We start from the raw sequence: 26,540 nt of genomic DNA, 5'->3' as shown, positions 1-26,540 counted from the left end.
ATAAAAAGACTGAGTGAAGCATGAAGCTAAGTAAGTCTATGAGAAAAGCAAAAGAATGTATTGTCCTAAAAGTGCTTTAAGAAAAAAGAAATTCTTATCATTATATTACATCACATCATCTATTTGTTTATTTCGTATCTCTTCAGTAGAATGTAAGCTCTCTGAGGGTATTAGGGACACTGTCTACTTGTTCTCATCTATATACCCAGCATCTGGAACAGTGGTTGATATTTAGTATCAGTGAAATTAATGAATGCAAACATCCTGTAGAGAAAATATATTCCTATAATACTATCACACATAAAATTGATATTAATCTTTTAATGGGTATTTATATATATACCCCAATATTTTTCCTTTTCCCTAACAGGTGGTTGCAAGGGAGACTACTATATTTAAAGAGCTTATTTAACTTAGAAGTTTCCTTTTCTGTTTTAATTGAATAGGTAGGAATTTATTGATAAGAGGACATAGAGAAGGCGGAAGGTATTCCAAATGGAAAAAGGTACAATTAAAATGGGGAAAAGAATATTTTAGAAATAGAACTGACAAGACTTAGTGAAGAATGAATGTAGGATACAAAGGAAAAGATAAAATCTACAATGACTACCACTCCCACAGACAGCTATCCTAGATCCAGATCCGTATTATATTGGCTTTCTAGTATGTCCTTCTGCTTTAAGCCTTTCCTTTTCTTAATTTAGCCTATTTATTACAATGTGTTCTATAGACAGTTTTAATAGAATAAAAGTAATCTTGTTCTCTCATTAGTTTTCTCAAAACCTGGTCCGGTTTCTTTCAGTGTCTGAATATGAGACCTTATGGTTTACGCCTTGTTTAACTTTTAAGAGTATATATTCACTGAGCGCAAAAGGAAGAATGTGAATTGGAAATGTTATAATAACAAATCATATTAAAACAAAATTAACCTTATTATTGAACAGTACAGAGAATATTACATTTTCTTGTCAATTATCTTCAATAAAAAAAAATATATACGAACAAAAAAAAACCCTTCTTAAGCGAGAATTCCGTCCATCTTGCTTTACAGGCCATCTGAAATTACATTAAAGCAAAAGGATACCACTAAGGAACTTGAAGCTACTTCTCTTTCCTGTAGAGTATACGCCTACATGTCAAATTTGATAAACCATGTCACTCTAAGGTCCTTTTGATATTCAGAAATGGATAATATATTATAAAACACTCCTAAATAGCAATGATTCACATGATTTATTTCAACATGTTATACAGTTAATGGCAGGTTTCTAACAGAAGCTATTTCTTGAAGTCTTCTTATGGGAAATTCTAGAGTAAAAACTAATTTGAAGCATTTTCAAATATATTTTCTCATAAATATGACCCATATGAATTTTCTATTAAATAAGTACAATTAGGACAGATGAAGATGCATAGAGAAGCTAAATAAATTATCTAAATTATTAAGCAAGACAATCAGAATTCATTTTCTAACTCAAAATAACATGTTCATTCTTGTTTTTTCCACAATTATAAATTTAGTAATATAACACAATGAATCAGTAATGACTGATTTCCTATATTTTCTTCACTTTAATCATTAAATGACATAGGTTAAGTATTATGCTTAGAATAGTAAAAATATAAAGTTTAAGAAAAGAAAAAAAAACTAGTAATTTGCCTTTAAATCTAGGTTTCTTACTATATTCTTTTATATCTGTTGCCAAGTACTTTTCCTGAACATAATTACCAGTAATTATTCTCTGTGATTGCTATGTGCAAGTCACAGACATTATCATTACTCTAATTATAATACAGTTAGCCAAAGCTGAATTGTTAAATTTCAGTTCAATTAAATGTTTGTTTTGCAGACTATTTATAAATATGACAGATGTATACTGCTCAAAGATAATAAAATTTGATATACTTTTCAGAAGCTGATATAAAATATACAAAAACATTAAAAGGAACAAATTGGGCAATTTTGTAAGGACTACAGCTGTTAAAAGGATATCAGGGCAGCTCACTAGGATTTTAAAGATCTTCTGCCAAAATAACCAGTGAATGGCTCTTTCTATAACATCGAAATTAAAAACTGCTGAGAGTGAATATATTATAAAGTAATTTGAATTTATTCTGTGAGGAAAAAACAGAGGAATAAAAGTTATCTTTTTTGTTGTAAATTTTATCGTAATGAAATGTATATAACACAAAAGTTGCCATTTTAGCTATTTTGAAAGTGTACCATTCAGTAGCATTAATTATATTCACAGTGCTGTAAAACCATCACCACCACCTATTTCCAAAACTTTTCATCACTGCAAAGAGAAACTCTAGCAATAACTCTCCATTCTCCTCTCCACTTTCTTCTCATCCAAAGCTTCCAGTCAACTCTAATCTACTTTATGTCTCTATGAATTTGACAACTCTAGATATTTGATGTAAGTGAAATCACACAATATTTGTCCTTTTGTGACTTTTTTTGATTAGCATAATGTTTTCAAGGTTCGTTTATATTATAGCATGTATCAGAACTTCATTCCTTTTTATGGATAGTTCATGGTATGTTTATACTCACGTATTGTTTACCCATTCGTCTGTTGGACATTTGAGTTACTTCCTCCTTTTGCATATCATAAATAATGTTGTAATGAACTCTAGGATACAAGTATCTGTTTCAGTCTCTGTTTTCAAATCTTCTGAGTATATACAGAGGAGATGAAGTGCTGGGTCATATGGTAATTATATGTTTAACTTTTTAAGGAACTGCTAGGTTTTTACAGCAGCTACACCATTTTACATTCCTACTAGCAGTGTACAAGGGTTCCAATTTCTCCACATCCTTGCCAATGCTTATTTTTCATCCTTTTGATTAGAGTCTTCCTAGTAGCTGTGAAGTGGTATCTCATTGAGTTTTGATTTGCATTTTAATGTTAATCATCTTTTTCGTGTACTTATTTTCCATTTGCTTAACTTCTTTGCAGAAATGACTATTCAAGTCCTCACCCATTATTTAATTTGGTAGTTCGCCTTCTGTTGTTGAGTTGTAGGTAGTTTGCCTTCTGTTGCTGAGTTGTAGGAGTTCTTTACATATTCTGTGTATATACCCTTGTAAGACATGTGATTTGCAAATATTTTCTCTCGTTCTGTGGGTTGTCTTTCTTTCTCACAGATAGTATCCTTTGATGCACAAAAAATTTTCAATTTTAATCAAATCCAATTTATCTTTTATTTTTGTCTTGTTACCTCTGCCTTTGGTGTCATACTGAAGAATCCAGTGTCAAATCAAAGGTCATGAAGATTTGCCCCTATGTTTTCTTCTAAGAGTTTTATAGTTTTGGTTCTCAAATTTAGAGTCTTTGATCTGTTTTGAGTTAATTTTTTTGTAGATAATATACACTAAGGGTTCAACTTCATTATTTTTCACGGGGCTATCCAGTTTTCTCAACACAATGCTGAAGAGAAAGAGTTCTGTTTTTTGGTTTTGGTTTTGTTTTTTGAGAGAGGGTCTCGCTCTGTCACCCAGGCTGGAGTGCAGTGGCACAATCTCAGCTCACTGCAACCTCCGCCTCCCGGGTTCAAGCAGTTCTCCTGCCTCCATGTCATCAATGCTCTACTTTTGATCATTTCAAGGCTGGCAATTCCCAAACTGTGATTTACTTTTTTAAGTATCCTTATGCTGGCATGGAAAATGGGATTCTCTTTTTATTTAAAAATGTTTTTAAGCTAACATCAAAAGTAAGAGATGTTCATAATCAAATTTGGATAGTAACAGTAAATGAAAAGGAGAAAATAAAAACAATAATTCAGAGAAAATCACACATAACACTTTGGTTTCTATTGTTATAGTGTTTCCTCTCTTTTTCTAAATATCTTTCTAGATATGTCATATTTATCTATGTCAGGTATTCTAAAATATAATTTTTAATGGCTGAATAGTATACTGTATCTGGACAGGCCAAAATGTATTTAACCAAATCCCTATGTAAGACATTTAAAAACTGCCCTGTCCAATGTAGAAGCACAAGCTACAAGTAGCTAATTAAATGTAAGTTAATTAAAGTAAAATTTAATATGTAATTCCACAACCATACTAGCAACATTTCAAGTGCTCAACAGTCACATGTGGCTAGTGACTACTGTATTGGATAACACAGATAATAGAATCTTTTCCTCATTACAGAAAGTTCTGTTAGGACTGCTTCAGATTGTTTCCAAATTATCCCTATTATAAACAACCCCAAGACTGTAGTAAATAAACTTTAATATACAGCTCTGAAAATTTATTTGGAATAAACTGCTGGAAATGAGTTGGTGGTTCAAAACGCATACAAATGTACACACTCTGGAGACTGGGTACAGGAAGATGTTTTACCCCCATGCTGTTCTCTTGATAGTGAGTGAGTTCTCCCAAGATCTGATGGTTTGATAAGGGGCTTTTCCCCATTTTGCTTGGCACTTCTCCTTCCTGCCACCATGTGAAGAGGGATGTGTTTGCTTCCCCTTCTGCCATAATTGTAAGTTTCCTGAGGCTTCCCCAGCCCTGTGGAACTGTGAGTCAATTAAACCTCTATCTTTTATAAATTACCCAGTCTCAGGCAGTACTTTACAGCAGCATGAGAACAGACTAATACAGAGGTTAACAATAATATACAGGAAAAACTGACACCTTTTTTTGTAGTTTCTGTTTTATGTGATATGCTTAGAAAAGGCTTTCCTGATTATATATTCAACCCTGTTTTTAGTACTTTTATGATTTCATCTTTTACATTTAAATAGTAAAACCATATAGAATATACACTGGCATATAGTCTAAGACAGGAACTGAACATAATTTTTCATATATATTATATCATCATATTATCATAATATTCTCAAATCTCAATACAACTCACAGGGGTAAAGATTGATAATAGAATTCATCGAAATTACTAAGTAGACATCCAATTCAGTCACTCTTATCTGAAATAAGAAAACTGTGGTTTTACATTTTAGAAATGCAGCTCTCAGGGTTTTGTTTTTCCAAAAAATACCATTCCCACTCATTCTAGGCAGTAGAGCTTTTATCTTCTTCAAAATAAAGAGAAAAATGAATCATATGTAAATAATTTCAGGAAACAGGAAAAGTAAGTATAAAAATAGTCAAAAAAGATTGAGATCTATTTCCAGATTCATGAAAGACATAATTATATTGACCTATCTGCTTTCCTTTCATAAAATGAAAGACAATTTCCTGGAAAGGAACGAGAAGACAATTCCAGGGCAAATGTTTTCCTATTCTGGGTACTCACACCAGCATATTTTCTTACTGGCAGAATCAGCAGTGCTTACAATACTAAAATTAAACGATCGTTACTTTTGTCTCTTATTTACTACTTAGGATTTTATTAGTCTCAAAAATAACTGAATCGTGTTTTGTTAGTGGCAAAGTTGCAGTCTCTATTATTTGTTCTTGTTTTCCTAACCTTTAAAAAAGAAGAGCATTGATAAACCTACAATTACTAAAATTCTGTAAGTTCCACATTTCCACATAAATATTTATTAGTTGTTACTTTTAAAAATCAATTTCTTCAAAAATAAATGAGCTCTAATAAGAAAACTTACCCTCTCCCTAAACAAAATACTTTCCCCTCAGGCAGAGGGAATCATTTTTCCCACAGTTTCATGTAACAATTGGTACCTTCCTATACAATAACATTTATGTGTCGGCCTATCCTGCCAGCCTGTGAATTCAGGCCAAACCCTATGTTCTTTCTCCATCTCAATCTCTTCTAAGAACTTAGCACAGAGACTGGTAAATAATGAAGGCCAGGATGCCTTCTTCTAAAATGAATGAATAGACATGGCTTATCCAAGAACAACTGCCTCGCTTCTAGTAATCTACTATATTCGTTTGCTTTTCATAGTCCTTCTCTACCTCCCTCTCCTAAGTGGTGCTTTTATTTACATGAAGAGGTAATTTATTAATAAGAGTTTTTAAGTACAACCTTCAAACTGCCACACTATATTTTAGCAATACAGGAAATAAAATACTCTTAGGAGACATGTTATTAACATTTCCATTTCACAAGTGGGAAAACTGAAGCTAAGAGAGATAAGAAATATGGCTAAGACCAGCACCAGTAGACCACAAGGCTAGACACTGAGGGTTTCTAACTCCACGTAGTGTACTTTGTACTACATCAAGCAAAGAGTTTTCAGACAAATAATTCTTTAAGAAAGCCTCAGGTATACTAGAATACTTACACTGACCCCAGCGCCCTGTCCTGGGGTTCAAATAATTTGGATAAAGACCATTTGGACGATCCATTTTCTGAAGTAGTTTCCGAATGTGCATAACCTAAGTAAAATAAAATTAAGAATGCAATTAATAAAAGAAGTGTCATCAAGGCTTGGTGTTAATGTAGGCTTTGTGTTTTTCCTTACTCAGAATCTATACCTATTCCCTGCCTTTGTGTGTGTGCTGGAGGGGCAGGGGGGAGTCAACAAAGCCTTCTATTTCTTAAATGAGTCATTTTTATAAGATATGTGTTATTTTAAAATCAAGCAATAAAAATAATACAGAGGAAATAACACAGATAGAAACCATTTTAAATCTCAACATGCTACTGCCTAGAAATATCATCTGAAACATCAGTTATAAACATCATTCCAGACACAGTCAACATGTATATATTCAAATATAAGAACAGAAATAACTTCACGGGAATTGAATCATAAAATGCCATTGTATTTTGAAAAGTATTAATTTGAATTGAACAGATCAAAAAGTAAATGAAGTAAAACAAACTGTTGAACTTTAAAAATTATTCCCACAATAGATATCTTTAAGTTCCTGATATTCCAAATTTTAAAATATCTTCCTGAGGGTAATGGGGAAAGAAAAATCGTGAAATATATTAAGAAGCCGGAGACTTTCCTAGGGATTTATTTTGATTCAACTCTAGATTGGGTGAACTTTGTAAGTGCTTTTAAGGGAGCCTCTGGGGGTGGGAGGAGGTGTTATGTTCCTTGTATTCTTCTTTGTTTGAGAATATTGTCATTACATTTGATGAATAACCTGGCTGGTATAAATGACTTGGGAAAACCCTTCTTTTTCAGAGGACCTGATATATACTTCACTTTTCTGGACTTGAGTACAATATTAATTCTTCTGCCACAAGGTTTCCCATTGTCATTCATTTGGCTGGATTTTGTCTTTAAGTAGTTTTAGGAATGGACTCAAGGATGCTGTCTGTATTCCCTGTGTTCTTTCACGTTTGAGACCAACACTATGTATAACAATCTCAATCTGAAAAATTCCACAGACTACTTTTTAGATAGTTCTGAATGATGTTATAAAAGGGGAGAAAATTAACTCTTCTGTCATCCAGAAACTGTATACTATTCAATTCTTTCCGCCTTTCTTCCTTATCTGTCATTTTCTTTCTAACTCTTGTCTCTTTTTATTTCCACACATTTACTAGTTTTTCTCAATTTTGTCATCTAAGCGCCTTATATTTTGAACACTGTCTTTCTTTGTATTGCTTCCATTTTGGCCTTCATTTTGTTGATAACTATTTTTTCTTATATTTTGTTACTGACATGAGATCTTATTGTCTCTGAGCAATTGTATCTCTGTTTATATACTTGTTCTACACAGATGAAATCTTTATTATGTTTTCTCTCATGGTGATATTTGGTCGGAATTTTCAGTTGCTCTTTTTACATATTTTGTGGCCACCATTTTCCTTCCTTTTTTCTGGTAATATCTTTGTATAAATTCTGTACCTGTTCTTTTTTAACAAATTACTCATTACTATTTTTCTGAAAGTTTTGACATAAAACACCAGGTAAGAGTCCAGATATAAATACGTTTTTTTAGACTTTGCTTCTCCCCAGCCACTTGAGATTGGAAATGCAGCACTGCTCACAATAGTGAATCTGTCGTTCATTCCCTTCTCTCACCAAAGTCCGCAGGCACAAACAGCTTACCTGTGAGAATCCTTACTGACTTCTGTTTTTCCAGCTTCTCAACACATTATGTTTAGTAAGGTCCAAAGAAGTACACCCCATCAGCCTGTGATCCTGTTCTCATTGCTGCTCATAAGAATTTGAGTTCTGTATGTCAAGTTACACCACCTAATTCAGACAACTGGGCTCTACTGGTTTTGTATTTTGTAGTCTGCAGCCCCAAACATCCTCTCTTCTGTTTATACCAAACCTCTCTCTGATCTTTACTGCTTATATGCCTACTTTTCTTCCTATTTGGTGATATGAAGTATCTCTTAATTTTGTTAAACATGGAATTTGCAGGGGGTTTTTTGTTTTTGTTTTTGTTTTTGTTTTTGACAGAGTCTTGCTCTGTCGCCCAGGCTGGAGTCCAATGGCTCAATCTCAGTTCATTGCAACCTCCGCTTCCCAAGCTTGAGTGATCCTCCCACCTCAGCCTCCCGAGTAGCTGAGGAGTACGGGCATGCGCCATCACACAGGGCTAATTTTTGGTAGAGAAGTGGTTTCACCATGTTGCCCAGGCTTGTCTCGAACTCCTGAGCTCAAGCAATCCACCCACCTTGGCCTCCCAAAGTGCTGGGACTACAGATGTGAACCACTGTGCCCAGCAGTGTTTCTTCTTGCTGCTTTTAGGTTAATTCCTATGATTTAGGTTTTCTACTTCAAGAAGGACCATATGTTAAATTATGTTTATTTTACAAATTTATTATCTTTTTAATCTTTGCTTTTCCTTTGTTTTGTCTATGACTATCTCTTGCTTTTATTCCATGTAAGAAATTCAGTTTTTCACTATATGCAATGAGTTCTTTGTTATTTCCCATTTTATTAGCTAGGGGATACATCCTTTTAAGTCTCCATTTGTTTCTTTAGCTCCACAATATTTTTGTATCATTTTATTGTTTTATTTTGGTTTTGAGTTCTGTTAAATTTAATTTCTATTATAGTATGAATTACTCATGGTGACTTTTTTTTTTTTTACTGTTTTTAAAATTTGAAACTGGATTCTTTATCAGTCTTTTACATGCTATTTACCACTCCGCTTTTGTTTCCAGCAGTATGTTTGCACAATTGCCATGCTTTCTGTTTTATATTGTTCACATTTAAAAGGGTCAGTTCTGGCCTGAACTTTTTAATTTCTCCTTGAGTTCTTCGTGTGTGTGTGTGTGTGTGTGTGTGTGTTTCTCCCTTCCTCGATACAATTTGAGATCTGGAGTACTAGTGTACTTCTATCTGATCACTTGAAGCCTATGTGTTCAAGAAGGATGAGAGGTGAGAACTCTGCTGGAACTGTGGACAATTAAATATGTGATGCTCTGGGCACTGGTCTCCTTGGCAAGACTGATAGGGAATACTAGGAATTTGTTGACTCTCTTTTCCCAAAAAGGTTTCAGGATAGGGTAGGGAGCAGACTTATGTCTCATGCCAGAAATCAGAAATCTTTTTGTTTTTGTTTTTTTATTTTGGTTATCAAATATGACATGAAGTTACATCTTTTCCTTCTTTTATTGCTATTGATGAATTTTTACTGTCTTTAATTTTTTTTTTTATTCATTTAGTCAGGACAGGGAAAATTCTGTCATCTAGTTCCGTTTTGCTGTATTTACCTGAAAATTCTGCTCTGTTGAAGTATTTCATAAACAGAAAGGAATATACATATATATCTCAACTCTACTCACATCTCAATTTAAGAAATACAACACTACAAACATCTTTGATGGTCTATTTACCACTGCCCATTCACATACTACTGCCTATATCCCAGATGTATCTGTAGTCTTGAGTTTCATATTTGTCATTATCTTGACTTTGTGAAAGCAAACTATATGAATTGGGTCATTCCTGTCATACCCAACTAATTCAGAGTCAAAGGGCCCAGCGGAAAATCACCTGTGGCACATAATACCGGCTCCAAAAATTACGTTTTCCACAAGCTCAGCTGCTATAACCCTAACATTATAGTTTTACCTACTGCTGTCACGAATCAGGGCCAGACAGCTTCTAGAAGCTTTACTCGTGTCAACACACTTCCTTTCAAAACGATACATAACATTTCTCCTCTAATAAAACTTCCAACCTTCTCTTTGTTTTCTGGATGGATTGAGGACCAACCACCCTACTCTGTGTGTATGCCTTGAATTGGAATTCTGTGCTTCCAAATAAAACATTTAATTCAGAGATTCATCTCTGTATGTTATTTTTACTTCAACAATTTATCAAAACTATTTTGAATCCCTAAGCAATATACTGTTCAGCTTTGTTTTGAACTTTACAAAAATTGTATCATATTCTTTTAACTAACGGATACAAACATAATTCATATTTTCATTGCTGTTTTGTATTTTATTATATAAACTGCCAATACAAACAATGCTTCTATGTATATAATGTAAATGTACATACCAAATAATGGAATTGCTGGGTTATAGGGTATTTTTACTAGGTAATATTTTTTGTTTCCCATTGTAGAAATCCTTTTTACCCCAAGGGCATATATTTTTTATTCTCAAAATGTCAGTGTTTTATTTTTTAAAGTTAAGCCTTTAATGTTCCTGGAATTAACTATTATAATCCACAGTGCAACACTTGTTATAACAAGTTTCTACATATACGTAGGTCTGTTTAAAGGCTATCTATTCTGTTCGTCTGTTTGTCCCTATTAACAAATACTACACTGTCAATGTTGATAATTGGGCAATGTAAATCCAGCCAGGGTGTTTTTCCTCACAAGTGTCTAGAATGTTTCTTTACTGTATAAATTCTAGAAGTGTCTTTTCAAGCTCCATTGGGAGGAAAACAGCCATTAGAGATTTCACTGGCACTGAATTTAGCTACAAATTTGGGGATGACTGAAATTTTTATGATATTGTTTACCTATACATAAATATGATATCCCTCCATTTATTTATATCCTCTTCAATGTCATTTAATAAAGTTTTGTATTTTTAAATTTTAATTTTTAATTTTTATGGGTATGAAAGAGTTGTACGTATTTTGATACTAGTATATAACGTGTAATGATAAAATCTGAGTAACTGAAATGCCCATTACTTCAAACATTTATCATTTCTTCTGTTGGAAACATTCTACATCTTCTCTTCTAGCTATTTTGAAATATACAACAAATCATTGTTAGAGTCACTCTATTGTGCTATCAAACATTAGATCTTATTCATTCTGTGTAACTGCACTTTTGTACCCACTAAAAAACCCCTTTTTATCCTTCTCTCCTCACTACCCTTCCAAGCCTCTGATAACCATCATTCTATTTTCTACCTCCATGACATCAATTTCTTTTAGCTCCCACATATGAATGAAACATATAATATGTGTCTTTCTGTGCTTGGCTTATTTCACTTAACATAATGTCCCCCAGCAGTTCCATCCATATTCCTGCAAAGGAAAGGATTTCATTCTTTTTCATGGCTGAGTAAAAATTTGAACTTTATCTTTTGTTAGATTTATTTGTAGGAAACATATATACTCTTGCTCTATTACATAAGGTATCTTTTTGCAAAATGACATTTTCTTGCCTTTTGTGGCTGGTGTAGAGAAATACCACTGATTTTTAACATCCATATTGATCATCTATTTAAAAAACATATTAAACTCTTATTTCTAGTAATAGGTCAATAATCACGTAATCTGTGAATAACTACTATTTTCTTTCTTCCTTTTCAGTTCTTAAACATCTGGACAAAGACAGAACATATTTTGTCTTTCTTGTCTTACCAGGCTGGCTAGGTACTGCAGCACAATGCTGCATAAAAATAGCAATGAAATTTTTTAAAAATGTAATAGTAGTTATAACTTCTCAAATAACAATAAATATTTTAAATATGTCCTAAATAGAAAGGACATTTCTTTGAGTAACTTCAAAAGAGAATATAAAGGCTAAAGCCCTAATAAACATATATCTAGAAAGGCAAACATTTTAAGCATTAATCAAATCTTTGGGCCAATTTTGAAGGACTCTTTATAACAAACAAAGAAAAGAAGGCAAGAAAACAAACCTTTTTGTAGTAAATCAGGTCCCCTGTCAAGTAGCTGAGGTGGATGAACTCCATATGTAGTGTACCAAATTCAGCCAGAATGCTGCTACCTGCAGATGCCCAGCCCCAGTTTCGCCCTACTCCACTGAATGAAAAGGAAAAGTAAAAGGAGACAGGATTGGGAAAAGACCAAAACATTTGTTTAATGAATATGTAAATTTTAAATAGATCTCTTAGAAATTATTATATCTGACACAATAGCTTATTTATATCTAAAATTGCATTAAAAATTTAAATAGGTAATAAATCCATGTTCTAAAAATTAAAACAGTATTTTTAAAATCCAGTAAATATATTTCACCCATTCTCATCTCCATTCACCTCACCAGGCCCCAAAGAAAATCACTTTCATTCCTTTCTTACATATGACTACAGAATGTTTTATGCAAATGTAGGCAATCCAAATATATATTCTCACTGTCCTCCTTTCTTAAACAAAACATAGCAAGTTGGTGGTCTTTCCGTATCAGTTCACAAACAGTTTTCTCGTTTTTTTTTTTTTTTACAGTTGTACAGAATTCCATAATATTAATGATTCTCAAGTGGAATGCACCACCCTAGAGGCACATGAAAATGTGTGGCAGCATTTTGAGTTGTCTCAAAACTTGAATGTGCAACCTCCACTTATTGTGCCAGGTCCAAAGTTACAAACTGCTCTGTAGCAAATGATTGGGACAGTATCATACAATAAAGAACTGGTTTGCACCAAATGATGATAGTGCCTGTGTGAAAATTAATATATTATATAAACATATACAATTTGTCTAATAAATTCCCTAATGATGGTCCCTTGAGCTATTTCCAATATTTTGTTATCATGAACATTTTCCAGTGAATAATCTCATAAACATTTCATTTGTGCAGATATAATCTCTAGAATATGCTCTTGCATTTTCTTTTTTTAAACTGTTCAGTAATTTTTTATTTGAAGCCAGACTACATAAATGAAAAATTGTAGAGGCTTTGAATTACATTATCTTCTAAAAAGGTTAAATTTCTTCTAAACACAGACTGAGTAAACGCAGACTATATTGTGTTTTAGGCTTTGTTAAAGACAGTCCATTTCCGTTTTTACCCCAACTTCCTGAAATGGACCTGGGAATTTCAGCTGGAAGCCAGGGGTATTTACCAAGGGCACCTAAGCAGCCTAACCTGTTTCCCCACTATCATGTGGCTGTTAAATTTTCTCCTTAGCCCTTTAATTTCCTTCTGCTATTTTCTGCTGGGTTTCTTTGAGTCTTGTTTGCCCTATATATGTGGTTATAGAATCACCAATGACTTGAGGGAAATTTGTCCATAAATTTTGGGCTTTTCCTCTGCAATTTCTTTCCATATGAGATTTTGTCCCTATATTTCAGTCATTTTAGCAGTTCCAGGGCCTGACCATTGTCTCCTCTGCCCGAAATGACTGCCACTTTAGATATGGCCTCTATTGCTCTGAACATGATTTAGAACATATCCTCAGGGAAAAAGCCAATGTTTACATGGCGATGACCTTAGGATCATAGCCCCTCAAGTTCTACCTGAGTTAATTGCATTTCAGTGTCTTCAAACCATTTGGTTTTACATATTTTGTCTAGCTTTCATGACTGCTTTTGGTAGGAGGGTAGTCTGATAAAAGGTATTTCATGGTTGGAACTGGAAGTCTAGATTGTTCAAGCAGCAGAGTTCCTAGATTATTCCTACAAGAACTCTAGACCATTCTCTAGGATCTAAAGGGAGAAGTACAAATATAAATATTTTTGCCAGGTGGGGTGGCTCACGCCAGTAATCCCAGCACTTTGGGAGACCGAGGCAGGCAGATTACCTGATTTCAAGACCAGCCTGACTAGCAGGGTGAAACCCCATTTCTACTAAAAATACAAAAAAGTTAGCTGGGCATGGTGGCAGGCGCCTATAATCCCAGCTACTCGGGAGGCTAAAGCAGGAGAATCGTTTGAACCCAGAAGGCGGAGGTTGCCATGAGCTGAGATTGCGCCATTGCACTCTAGCTTGGTCAAGAAGAGCGAAACTCCGTCTCAAAAAACATATGTATTTATACATATTTTTTCTCATCTTATCTTCACTTGTATTCTGTCAATTCCACACCTTATATTTTATTTGTGTTTAGAAAACATTAAAATAAATGTAAGAACATATCACAACCTTGCTTAAAGTTCCTTGTTTGGTGCTATTTTTAAATTGTCTGAAAATATGGAAGGCAAATACCACTAAGATATTTTATAGCTAGAAGTGAGAATCAGAGAATAAATATGGATATAGTAACTACATAAGACAGTCATTCATTTCACAAATGTAAGTGTTTACTATGCTGTGAGAGAGTGGTGAACCTGACATATACTATTCCTGCTCCTACAATAAATAAGATCATTTTAAATAGCGATAGTTGCTATGAAGAAAATTAAAAAGGAAAAATAGAATGTTGAGTACTAGGGATAGAGAGTGAGTTAGAAAAAAGGCTCTTTATATATTATGTTCAGAGAAAATGTTTCTAAAATGATGTGATTTGAACTGAGACCTGAATGATGAGGAGCCAGTAATGGAAAGATCTGGAAAAACAGAATTCCCAGTAAGGGAAACAGCAAAAGTAATGGCCTTGAGGGAAAGGAAGGAGGCTAGTTTGGCTAGAGTTCAGAAAGTAAGGGGAAGTGAATGACACAGGATGAGGTTAAAAAGCAAGGTATAATCTGGACTACGTAATAATTTTGTAGGCCATGGTAAAATTTTAGTCGTTAAGTGTGATGGAAAGTCACGAATAACTTTAAGGATTATAACATACTTAAGGAATAAAGCATACCATTTAGAAAGATTAACTAGGTTTCAGCACAGTGGATGAATTACAGTGTGGTCAACTATAAAAACAAAACTTAGGAAGTCCAACAGTTTGCCATTCTCTATAAAAAGAACTTCTAGCCAAAAGTCAAAAAGGAACACTTTTCAAAATACTAAATTCTAAACAAAGTTTTTACATTTTTTACATCATGTCACAGGAAGAATCTAAAATATTAAATTTGATACTTACATATATCCTAGAAACTCAGAAAAATAAGAAAATTCCTAAGAACAAGATATAATGCTGCTGAGGACAAAAATATTCCAACTTAAAATGATGATGAGCTGCCAAAAAATAACCGGATCATAATTTCATGCAAATTCATGTTTTGTTTTTTTCAACTGATCAAAGTAAAACGTCTGGATACTGAAATTTACATATATACTCAGAGAACCTGAGTAACAAAAAATTTGCAAGGAATACCAGAAAACAAAAACAAGCAAGCAAAACATATGATGTTTCTCTTACCTGACCACCAGCAAAAGGAAAGACTCTAAAAATGTTTGGTAAACTCTTGACAGTAAATCAACCTAAGCATTCTACAATCATATTAAATTGTTTTGATAATGAGTCTTCTATATTTTGATTTGCATTCTGTTGAAAGTCAGTTGAATATATTTAATCAATGTATTGAAAGAATGGAGTAAAGCTTTCAGGAAACTGCAATTATTGGAAACAAAGCTTGCAAACAGGCTGATACTGAAATGCATTCCAACAAAAGCAAGGAACGAACTAAAGAAATTAAAGCATTCAATGTGTAAGCTTAAGTTGAAGTATCTTCATTTGTAGGAATAATGGTTTGATGGAGCTCCTATTTTCAATTAGATTTATTTACATTGTATACTTCAATGGAATGAAATTGAGAAGCTATATGATTCTGTGTCATCTAAACTGGAAGATTACTTAAAATAATTACAAATAAAAGTCAATGTAAAAATATCTCAGATTTGTAGAAGGTATTCTGAATGAAAGCAAAAGAATGGCATTTGTAACAATATCTGGTCTGAAATATTTAAACGTTTTAATATGCAGAAATTGAGAATTGAGAATATCCTGCAATTAAGCAGAATTTGCTCTGAGCAACTGTAGGGAGAATACCTTCTCTAATAAAAGCATGCAAGAGTCAATTGAAAGTGCCAATAATTTCAAATTTAGATAAATACACAAGAATATATGTTTTTAATAATTTCATTTTAGAATATAGGTTTACAGCAGAATTACTTTACAGGATACCCAATAAAATAAAACCAATTTGTCGGTGATTAAATACTCTGAAAATTAAATAGTTTTAATTATTTCAGCTCCCCCATTCATTCTGAAATTGTACTCTTATGAATGACACACTATATGGTCATTCTCATTATATGATGCCATAATCTGGCTTATAAAATATTTTTAATATAATGTAAATATTTTATGTATGATATCATTTATGTGGCAACATATTATTTTACCTTATGGACTACCAAATTTGCTTAACAAATGACCTTACTCTTGAACGTTCGACCTGTACTTATGATTTTGTGAAATACGCTGTGATAAACATTTTATAGATGTCTTCCTTAGTCCATACATCCAATTTCTTCGGGTATATTAACAAAGGTTGAATTGCTTTAAGGGCTTTTGACAGATAATACACTAGTCTACAAGTAAAGCTGAAATGTAAGAATGGCTTTCTTCTCACCTTTTTATTATAGCAGACGCTTTAAAAATTTTTTAAGTAAAAAACTTCCTTGACAGCAGATGAATATAACAACTTTAATTTTTATTTTTAAATAAAGTCTGATTTTTGTTACATTTTCATTTAATTTGAGGGGATATGTAATATACTCATAATTTAAAATGTTAAATGGCACTGAAAAAGCATAAAGTAAAAATAAAAAAAAGTCTCTCTCTAAGACCTCTACCTCTTCCAATCACTCTCAGTCCCAAAGCAATCTGTTAACACATTCTCATCTACCCTTTTGGAAAACTGTATGCCTACATAAGCATAATTTCAGTTGTCTATTACATTTTAAATACTCATTGGTCTCTTCTAATTTTAATTCTGTATTTTTACAAACTTTTTTTAAAATACGTTTTCAAAGTTAAGATTGTCCTTCAATTATAAGGTAATGTTATTTTTTGTTATTACACAGCCCCTCAGCCAAGCATAGGATCTGGTTTATTTTTCTTTTTAACTATATATTGACGTATAATTTACATACAAAAATGCATCCTTTCAGGTGCACCATTCAATGGGGTTATGACAAATGAAAACAAAGATTGGTATACAAACCAAGTCGATCCTTCCAAAACATGTCCTTATCCCTTTTGCAATCAACGCACACACTTCCCTACCAAGTCTCAAACAACACTCAATCTGCTTCCTCTCACTACTGATTAGTCTTGCATGTTCTAAAATTTCATGTAAACATGATACAGTATATGCTCCTATGTTTGGCTCTTTTACTCAACGTGTCTTTGAGATTCACCCATATTGCTATGTGTCTCAGCAGTTAAGGTTCTTTTTATGGCTAAGTGGTATTCCATTGCATGAATATGATAACTATTTATCTATATACCTGTTGATATGATAAACATTTGAAAAACAGTCAAACTGTTTTCCAAAGTGTCTCTACCATTTTACATCCTACCAACCTAAGTTTACTATCTTGCCTTTTCATTGTCTATTTTTCCCATTAGTTGTTTCGTTCTCCATTCCTGCCTTCATTTGGATTGAGTAGTTTTTAGTATTCCACTTTCTTTACTGGCTTATTTTTTTACGACTGCTCTAGGCATTACAACATAAACCATTAACCTTCCCACAGTAGACCTTTATGTATTATATCACCTCACATATAATATAAGGGCTTCACATTTCTATACTATCCTCTGTGTAACTGTGGTAACAAATTTTTCTTCTATGTATATTATAGGCTCCACTATGCAAGTTATTATTTTTGCTTTAAACAAAGACCAAAACAGAAAAAAATAAGCATTTTACATTTACTCAAATATTTACTGTTTCCAGTGCCCTTCCCTTCTTTGTGTAAATCTTCTTTTCCATCTGGTATCATTAGAAAGTTCCTTAAAATTTCTAGCAATACAGGTGTGTTGGCAATAAATTCTCTAAGCTTTTATTTGCCTGAAAATGTCTTAATTTCACCTTTGTTTTTAAAGAATATTTTCAGTGGCTATAGAATTCGAGATCGACTTTTTTCTTTCAACAGTTTCAAGATGATTCAATTGTTTTCTGGATTGTATTGCTTATGATAAGAAGGAAGTATTTCTATTTTGGTTCCCCAGTGTAAATGTCTTTCTTCTCTGGCTGTTTAAAACTTTTCTTTTTCTAGTCACAGATTTTCAGGCATCATGTTTCTTTATATTTATCCTGCTGGGTTCCAGCAAATGTTGAAATCTGTGAATTTACAGCTGTTTAACAAATCTGATAAATTTCTAGACATTACTTCTTTAAAAACAGGCATATCTCAGAGATATTATGGGCCTGGTTACAGACTTGTTCCATAAAGCAAATATTGCAACAAAATGAGTCACACAAACTTTTTCATATCCCAGTATATATACAAGTTATATTTACATTACACTGTAGCCTTTTAAGTGTGCAACAGCATTATTTTGAAATAATGTTCATATCTTAATTTGAAAAATGCTTTATTGCTAAAAATGCAAATGATCATCTGAGGCTTTCAGCAAGTCATACTCTTTTTTGCTGGTGGAGGGTCTTGCCTTGACAAATGATGGTTGCTGACTCATCAGGGTGGTGGCTGCTGAAGGCTGGGGTGGCTGGGTCAATTTCTTAAAATGAAGACAACAATAAAGTCTGCTGTATTGATTTGATTCTTCCTGTTTCAGTTCTGTGTAACACGAAAGATCTCTCTGTAGCATGTGATGCTGTTTGACAGCATTTTGTCCACAGCAAAAATTCTTTCAAACTTGGAGTCCACTCTCATATCCTGACACTGCTTTATCAACTAAGTTTACGTAGTATTCTAAATCCTTATTGTCATTTTGACAATGTTCATAGCTTCTTCACCAAGAGTAGATTCTATCTCAAGACCACTTTCTTTGCTCATCTGTAAGAAGCAACTCCTCATCCGTTCAAGTCTTATAAGACTGCAGTAATTCGGTCCCATCTCCAGGCTCCACTTCTAATTCTAGTTCTCTTGCTATTTCCACCACATCTACAGTTACTTCCCCCACTTCAGTTTGAACCCCTCAAAATCACCCATGAGGACTGGAATCAAATTCTTCCAAACTCCTGTTTGATACTTTGACCTCCTCTCATGAATCACGAATGTTCTTAATGGCATGTAGAATAGTGACTCCTTTCCAGAAGGTTTTCCATTTCCTTTGCTGAGATCTCTCGCAGGAATCACTATCTACGGCAGCTATAGCCTTACAAAATGCAATCCTTAAATAATAAGACTTGAGAGTCTTAATCACTCCTTGACCCACTGGCTGCAGAATGGATGTTGGAAAGCATGAAAACAACATTAATCTTGGGCATCTTCACTGCAGAAAATGGGTGACCAGGTACACTGTCAATGAGCACTAATATTTTGAAAGAGATCTTTTTTGCTTAGCAGTAGGTCTCAACAGTGGGCTTAAACTCTGCCATCAACAGACGTGCTCTCATCTGAACTTTGTTGTTCTACTTACAGACCCCACAGGGAGTAGATGTAGCAAAATTCTTAAAGGCACTAGGATTTTCAGAATGGTAACCAAGAACTAGCTTCAACTTAAAATCATCAGTTGTATTAGCCCCCAATAAGAGTCAGCCTGTCCTTGAAAGCCAAGCATTGACTTCTCTTTAACTATGAGACGGCATCTTCTTCCAGTAGAAACTTGTTTCATCTACATTGAAAATTTGTTGTTTAGTGTAGTCACCTTCATCAATTACCTTAGCTAGATCTTCTGGATCACCTGCTGCAATTTCTACATCAGCACTTACTGCTTCACGTGTCACATTTATGGTATGGATACGGCTTCCTTCATTAAACGTTATGAACCATCCTCTGTAAGCCTCAAACTCTTCTGCAGCTTCCTCACCTCTCAGCATTCAGAGAAGTGAAGAGAGTCAGGGCCTTGCTCTGCGTTAGACTTTGGCTTAAGAGAATGTTATAGCTGGTTTCATCTTCTATGCAGAGCACTCAAACTTTCTCCATGTCAGCAATATAGCTATTTCACTTTCTCATCATTCATGTGTTCAGTGGCACAGCACTGTTAATTTCCTTCAAGAACTCTTCCTTTGCATTCACAACTTGGCTGACTGTTTGGCATGAGAGGCCTATTTTTTGGCATGCCTTCCTCGCTAAGCTTAAATTTCACGTGCCTTCCTCACTAAGCTTAATTATTTCCAACTTTTTTTTTTTTTTTGAGACGGAGTCTTGCTCTTGTCGCCCAGGCTGGAGAGCAGTGGTGTGATCTTGGCTCACTGCAACCTCCATCTCCCAGGTTCAAGAGATTCTCCTGCCTCAGCCTCCCAAGTAGCTGGGATTACAGGCATGCATCGCCACGCCCAGCTAATTTCTGTATTTTTAGTAGAGATGGGGTTTCACCACATTGGCCAGACCGGTCTCAAACTCCTGACCTCAGGTGATCTGCCTTCCTCAGCCTCCCAAACTGCTGGGATTACAGGTGTGAGCCACTGTGCCTGGCTGGGTTTTGTTTTTTGTTTTGTTTTGTTTTTTGAAACAGGATCTGGCTCTGTCCCCCAGGCTGGAGTGCAGTGGTACGATTTCAGCTTACTGCAAGCTCTGCCTCCTGAACTCATGCAGTCCTCCTACCTTAGTTTCCCAAGTAGCTGGGGCTACAGGTGTGCGCCATCACGCTACATTAGTCCATTTTCACACTGCCGATAAAGACATACTTGAGACTGGGCAATTTACAAAAGAAAGAGGTTTAATGGCCTTACAGTTCCACGTGGCAGGGGAGGCTTCACAATCATGGTGGAATGTGAAAGACACACCTCACATGGTGGCAGACAAGAGAAGAGAGTTTGTGCAATGAAACTCCCCTTTTTAAAACCATCAGATCTCGTGAGACTTATTCACTATCACGGTAACAGCATGATTCAATTACCTCCTGCTGAGTCCCTTCCATAACACATGGGAATTCAAGATGAGATTTGGGTGGGGACACAGCCAAACCGTATCATCTGGTCCCTGGTCCCTCCCAAATCTCATGTCCTCACATTTCAAAACCAATCATGCCTTCCCAACAGTCCCCCAAAGTCTTATTTCAGCATTAACTCAAAAGTCCACCATCCAAAGTCTCATCTGAGACAAGCCAAGTCCCCTCCACCTACATGGCTGTAAAGTCAAAATCAAGTTAGTTACTTTATAGATACAATGGGTGTGCAGGTATTCGGTAAATACAGCCATTCCAAATGGGAGAAACTGCCAAAATAAAGGTCTACAGGTCCCATGCAAGTCTGAAATCCAGTAGGTCAGTCAAGTCTTAAACCTCCAAAATGATCTCCTTTGACTCTATGTCTCACATTCAGGTCACACTGATGCAAGAGGAGGACTCACACAGCCTTGGGCAGCTCTGCCCCTATGGCTCTGCAGGGTATAGCCCAACCTCCTGGGTGCTTGAACCAGCTGGCATTGAGTACAGCTTTTCCAGGTGCATGGTGCAAGCTGTTGGTGGATCCACCATTTTGGGGTCTGGAGGACGGTTGCCCTCTTCTCACAGCTCCACTAGGTGGTGCCCCAGCAGGTACTCTGTGTTAGGGCTCCAATCCCACATTTCCCTTCAGTACTGCCCTAGCAGAGGTTCTCCAAGAGAGAGAGCCCTGTCCCTGCAGCAAACTTCTACCTGGACATCCAGGCATTTCCATATATCCTCTGAAATCTAGGTGGAGGTTCCCAAACCCCAATTCTCGACTTCTGTGCATTGGCAGGCTCAATACCACATGGAAGCTGCCAAAGCTTGAGGTTTGCACCCTCTGAAGCCATAGGCCGAGCTTTAGGTTGGCCCCTTTCAGCCACAGCTAGAGAGGCTGGGATGCAGGGCACCAAGTCCCTAGGCTGCACACAAGGGGACCCTGGGCCCAGCCCATGAAACCATTTTTTCCTTCTAGGCCCTGGGCCTGTGATGGGTGGGGCTACCATGAAGACCTCTGACATGCCCTGGAGACATTTTCCCCATTGTCTTGGGGATTAACATTCGGCTCCCTGTTACTTATGCAAATTTCTGCAGCAGGCTTGAATTTCTCCTCAGAAAATGAGCTTTTCTTTTCTATCACATTGTCAGGCTGCAAATTTTCTGAACTTCTATGCTCTGCTTCCCTTATAAAACTGAATGCCTTTAACAGCACCCAAGTCACCTCTTCAATGCTTTGCTGCTTAGAAATTTCTTCGGCCAGATACCCTAGATCATCTCTCTCAAGTTCAAAGCTCCACACATCCCTAGGGCAGGAGCAAAATGCCACCAGTCTCTTTGCTAAAACATAACAAGAGTCACCTTTGCTCCATTTCCCAAGAAGTTCCTCATTTCCATCTGAGACCACCTCAGCCTGGACTTTATTGTCTATATCGCTATCAGCATTTTAAGTAAAGCCATTCAACAAGTCTCAAGGAATTTCCAAACTTTCTCACATTTTCCTGTCTTCTTCTTCTCCAACCTCTGCCTGTTACCCAGTTCCAAAGTTGTTCCACATTTTTAGGCATCTTTTCAGCAATGTCCCACTCTACTGGTACTGTTGCTTCACCTGTCACCTTTATGTTTCGGAGGCAGATTCCTTCCTTAAACCTCGTGAATCAACCTCTGTAAGCCTCAAACTTTTCTCCTGCAGTTTCCTCACCTCTCTTAGCATTCACAGAAGTGAAGAGACTTAGGGCCTTGCTCTGCATTAGGCTTTGGCTTAAAAGAATGTTGTAGCTGGGTTCATCTTCTACACAGATCACTCAAACTTACTCCATGTCAGCAATATGGCTATTTCACATTCTCATCATTTATGTGTTTCACTGGCTTAGCATTGTTAATTTCCTTCAAGAGCTCTTCCTTTGCATTCACACCTTGGCTGACTGTTTGGCATCAGAGGCCTAGCTTTTGACATGACTCTCTCACTAAGCTTAATTATTTCTAGCTTTTTTTTTCTTTTGAGACAGGGGCTGGCTCTGTCACCCAGGCTGGAGTGCAGTGGCAGGATCTCAGCTCACTGCAAGCTCTGCCTCCTGGGCTTAAGCAATCCTCCCACCTTGGCTTCTCAAGTAACTGGGATTACAGGCACACACCACCATGCCCAGCTAATTTTTGTATTTTTTGTAGAGGCAGGGTCTCACTATGTTGCTCAGGCTGGTCTTGAACTCCTAGGCTCAAGCAATCTGCATGCCTCAGCCTCCCAAAGTGCTGGGATTACAGTGTGAGCCACTGCACCCAGACTATTTCTAACTTTTAATTTAAAGTGAGAGATATGCTATTCTTCTTGTCTCTTGAATACATCAAGGCCATTGAAAGGTTATTTATTGGCATTGTTCTGTCTCAGGGAGTAGGGAAGCCCAAGGAGGAGGAGAGAAAAGGAAGAATGCACTCTGTGGAGCAGTCAGAGCAGAGACAACATTTAGTGATTAAGTTTGCCATCATCTATGACTGCTTGGTTCATGGTGCCCTATATAATTACTAGAGTAACAAGAAAGATCACGGATCACAGATAACTATAACAGATGTAATAATAATGAAAAGCTTAAAACTACTGTGACAATTATCAAAATGTGATATATGCTGTTGGAAAAATGGCACTGATAGACTTGCTCAACACACAGTTGACACAAATCATCAATTTGTTAAAAAATAAAAATAAAAAGGAAAAAAGCAATATCTGCAAAGAACAATTAAGTAAAGCACAATAGAATAATTCATGCCTGTAGTTTTTCAGCCACTCTTCCCACTCCCAAATTCGCCACTCCCATCACTCCATTACAGGTATGTTAAACCATCTGACACTGCCCCATAGGTAACTGGATATGCTTCTCTCCATACTCCAGCTTTTTATTTCTCTTTCTGTGCTTCAGTTTAGGTGGTTTCTGTTGTTTTGTCTTCAAGCTTACTGATCTTTTCTGATGCACTGTCAAATCTGCCTTTAAGCTTGTCAAGTAAATTTTTTATTTCATATATTTCTCACCTTTAGAAGTTCCACTTTGGTCCTTTTTAAAATCTCTTTTCCCATTCTTCACATTTGCCTTTAAATCCTCAAGCACACTTACAATAGCTATTTAAAGTCCTTTACTGCTGTCTTCATCACCTCTGTTATTTCCATGTCTGTTTCTATGAACAGATTTTTCTCTGGGCTACAGAATAATTGGCTACATTTTTCTGCTGCTTCTTTGCATACCATAAAGTAAAGTAATTTTGGATTGGATTACGGATATTATAAAAGTTTATTGATGGATATCTGAATTTTCTTTCTTTAAAACATGTTCAGTTTTCTTTTAAACATATTCAGACGAGCAGAGAGCCAAATCATGAATGAGCTCCCATTCAGAACTGCCGCAAAAAATATCCAGGAATACAGCTAACAAGGGAAGTGAAGGGCCTCTTCAAGGAGAACTACTAGCTGCTGCTCCAGGAACTCAGAGAGGACACAAGCAGATGGTAAAACATTCCATGCTCATGGATAGAAAGAATTAATACCGTGAAAATGACCATACTGTCCAAAACAATTTATAGATTCAATGCTATTCCCATTAAACCACTCACATTCTTCACTGAATTAGAAAAAACTATTTTAAAATTCATATGGAACCAAAAAAGAGCTCAGATAGCCAGGACATTCCTAGGCAAAAAGAACCAAGCTGGAGGCATCACATTACTCCACTTCAAACTATGCTATTAATAGCAAAAAAAAAATTTGCAATTTACATGACAAAGTACTAATCCAGCTAATATACAAAAATATCTTAAGGATTGATTGTTTTAAAAATAGACAATAAAAAACAAACAAAGGACATAAAAAGGCTATCCACTCAATAAAATAAACTCAATCTCACTCAAAAATTAATAAAACAAACATTGAAACAAGATTTTATATTTACCTATCTGATAAGTAAAAGTAAACCGTATTTTCAAAAGGTTAGATAAGAGTCATTGTCACCCACTTATTAAGCAAATGTCAACTGGTATATCCTCTCTAGAACACAGTACGTTATCAACAGAAAAAAAAATGTACGTAATTCTTTGATCCACTATTTCTGCCAAAGTCATACCAACACATGTATATGTACACACACACACACACACACACACACACACACACACACCATTTCCAACATATGCAGGATACTTCATCCAATATTTTTTGATAGTATTAAAATCTAGAAATAATCTATTAGTTCACTAATACAGAATTAATTTTAAGTCAATATTTTCCTAAGCATTATATTATGAAGCTCTTAAAAACTATGAGATAAATATACATAAAGTGTTGATACAAAATATTTTTCTAGACCTATTGCTAAATGATGTAAAATGTCAATATTGTCAGACTGAATAACAAAATTTGGATTATGATCCAAACTATATGCTATCTCCAAAAGCATCACTATAGTTAAAACAATACAGTGAAGCTGAAAATAAATGGAAAAAAGATAAACCATGAAAACAATAAGCATAAGGGAGAGCAGCTACATTGATATCTGATAAACTTCAAGACAAAAGCATTACCAAAGATGAAGACACACTGTAATAACAAAAGGCTCAAGTCATCGGAAAACATAATAAATGTCTAAGTACTTGAGAGTAAAGCTTCATCAAAATGCATGAAGCAAAAAATTGATAGAAATAGAGAAGAGACAATTCCACAGTCATACTTGGGATATTTTAACATTTCATTTCAGGAATGCATAAAACAATTATACCGAAAAATCAGGAAAGATATACATGATCTAAACACCACTAACCACCTTAACCTAACTGATATATACGGAATGTTACACCCAACAACTGCAGAATACACATTCTTATCAAGTGTATTTACCAAGAAAGACTACACGCTGAGCTATAAACAAGTTGTAATAAATTTGAAAGGATTCAAATTGTAGAGTAATTTTTATGACCACAATGAAATTAAATTAGAAATGAAAACAATAAGATATCTAAGAAACCACGTAAAATTTGGCAATTGAACCACACAATTATAAAAAAAACTAATGCATCAAAGAAAAAGTTCTACAGGAAATGAGAAACTATTTTGAATTGAATAACAACAAAAAAAATATCAAAATTTCTGGAATGTAGCTAAAGCAGTCCTTGGAGGGAAATTTATAGCTCTATAGAAAAACAGTAGTTTATGGCAGGAAAAGAGAGAAAGGAATAAGATCAGTGTAGAAAGATACAACCTACAGTTCCAATCTTAAGTAAGAAGCCAGAAAAAGAGCAGAGTAACTCCAATAAGAAAAGAGAAGGAAATAATAAAAATAAACCAGAAATCAATAAAACCAAAAACAAGTTAAAATTAACAAAAACAGAGGTATTTTTTTGAAAAGATTAACAAATTTGACAAATGCCTCAGTAAACTAATCAAGAGAAAAGAAAGAATACAAATTACTAGAATCAGGAATGAAAGTAGTTGTCGCCACAGAATCTACAAAGATGAAAGGTAAAAGAAAGTAACACAAGAACAACTTTACACCAAATTTTCTAATTTAAGTGAAATAAAGAAATTTCTTTAAAATTAACTAAAA

At 35.0% G+C, this 26,540-nt stretch overlaps 1 protein-coding gene across 2 annotated transcripts in view; it reads right to left on the bottom strand.

Moving 5' to 3' along the window:
• Window positions 1–26,540, bottom strand: part of MAN1A2 (mannosidase, alpha, class 1A, member 2) — a 179,153-nt gene that overhangs the window by 71,407 nt on the left and 81,206 nt on the right. For both annotated transcript variants that reach the window (XM_012000852.1, XM_012000851.1), the window contains exons 7-8: window positions 11,982–12,105; window positions 6,226–6,319 (exon numbers count right to left, since the gene is read on the bottom strand). In XM_012000852.1, coding sequence (XP_011856242.1) covers window positions 6,226–6,319; window positions 11,982–12,105 — 218 coding nt within the window. The remainder of the gene's footprint in view (window positions 1–6,225; window positions 6,320–11,981; window positions 12,106–26,540) is intronic.

Source organism: Mandrillus leucophaeus, unplaced genomic scaffold (genome assembly GCF_000951045.1).
Source record: "Mandrillus leucophaeus isolate KB7577 unplaced genomic scaffold, Mleu.le_1.0 Scaffold64, whole genome shotgun sequence".
Classification (NCBI taxonomy): Eukaryota; Metazoa; Chordata; class Mammalia; order Primates; family Cercopithecidae; genus Mandrillus; species Mandrillus leucophaeus.
This window is presented reverse-complemented; position numbering and strand designations above follow the sequence as displayed.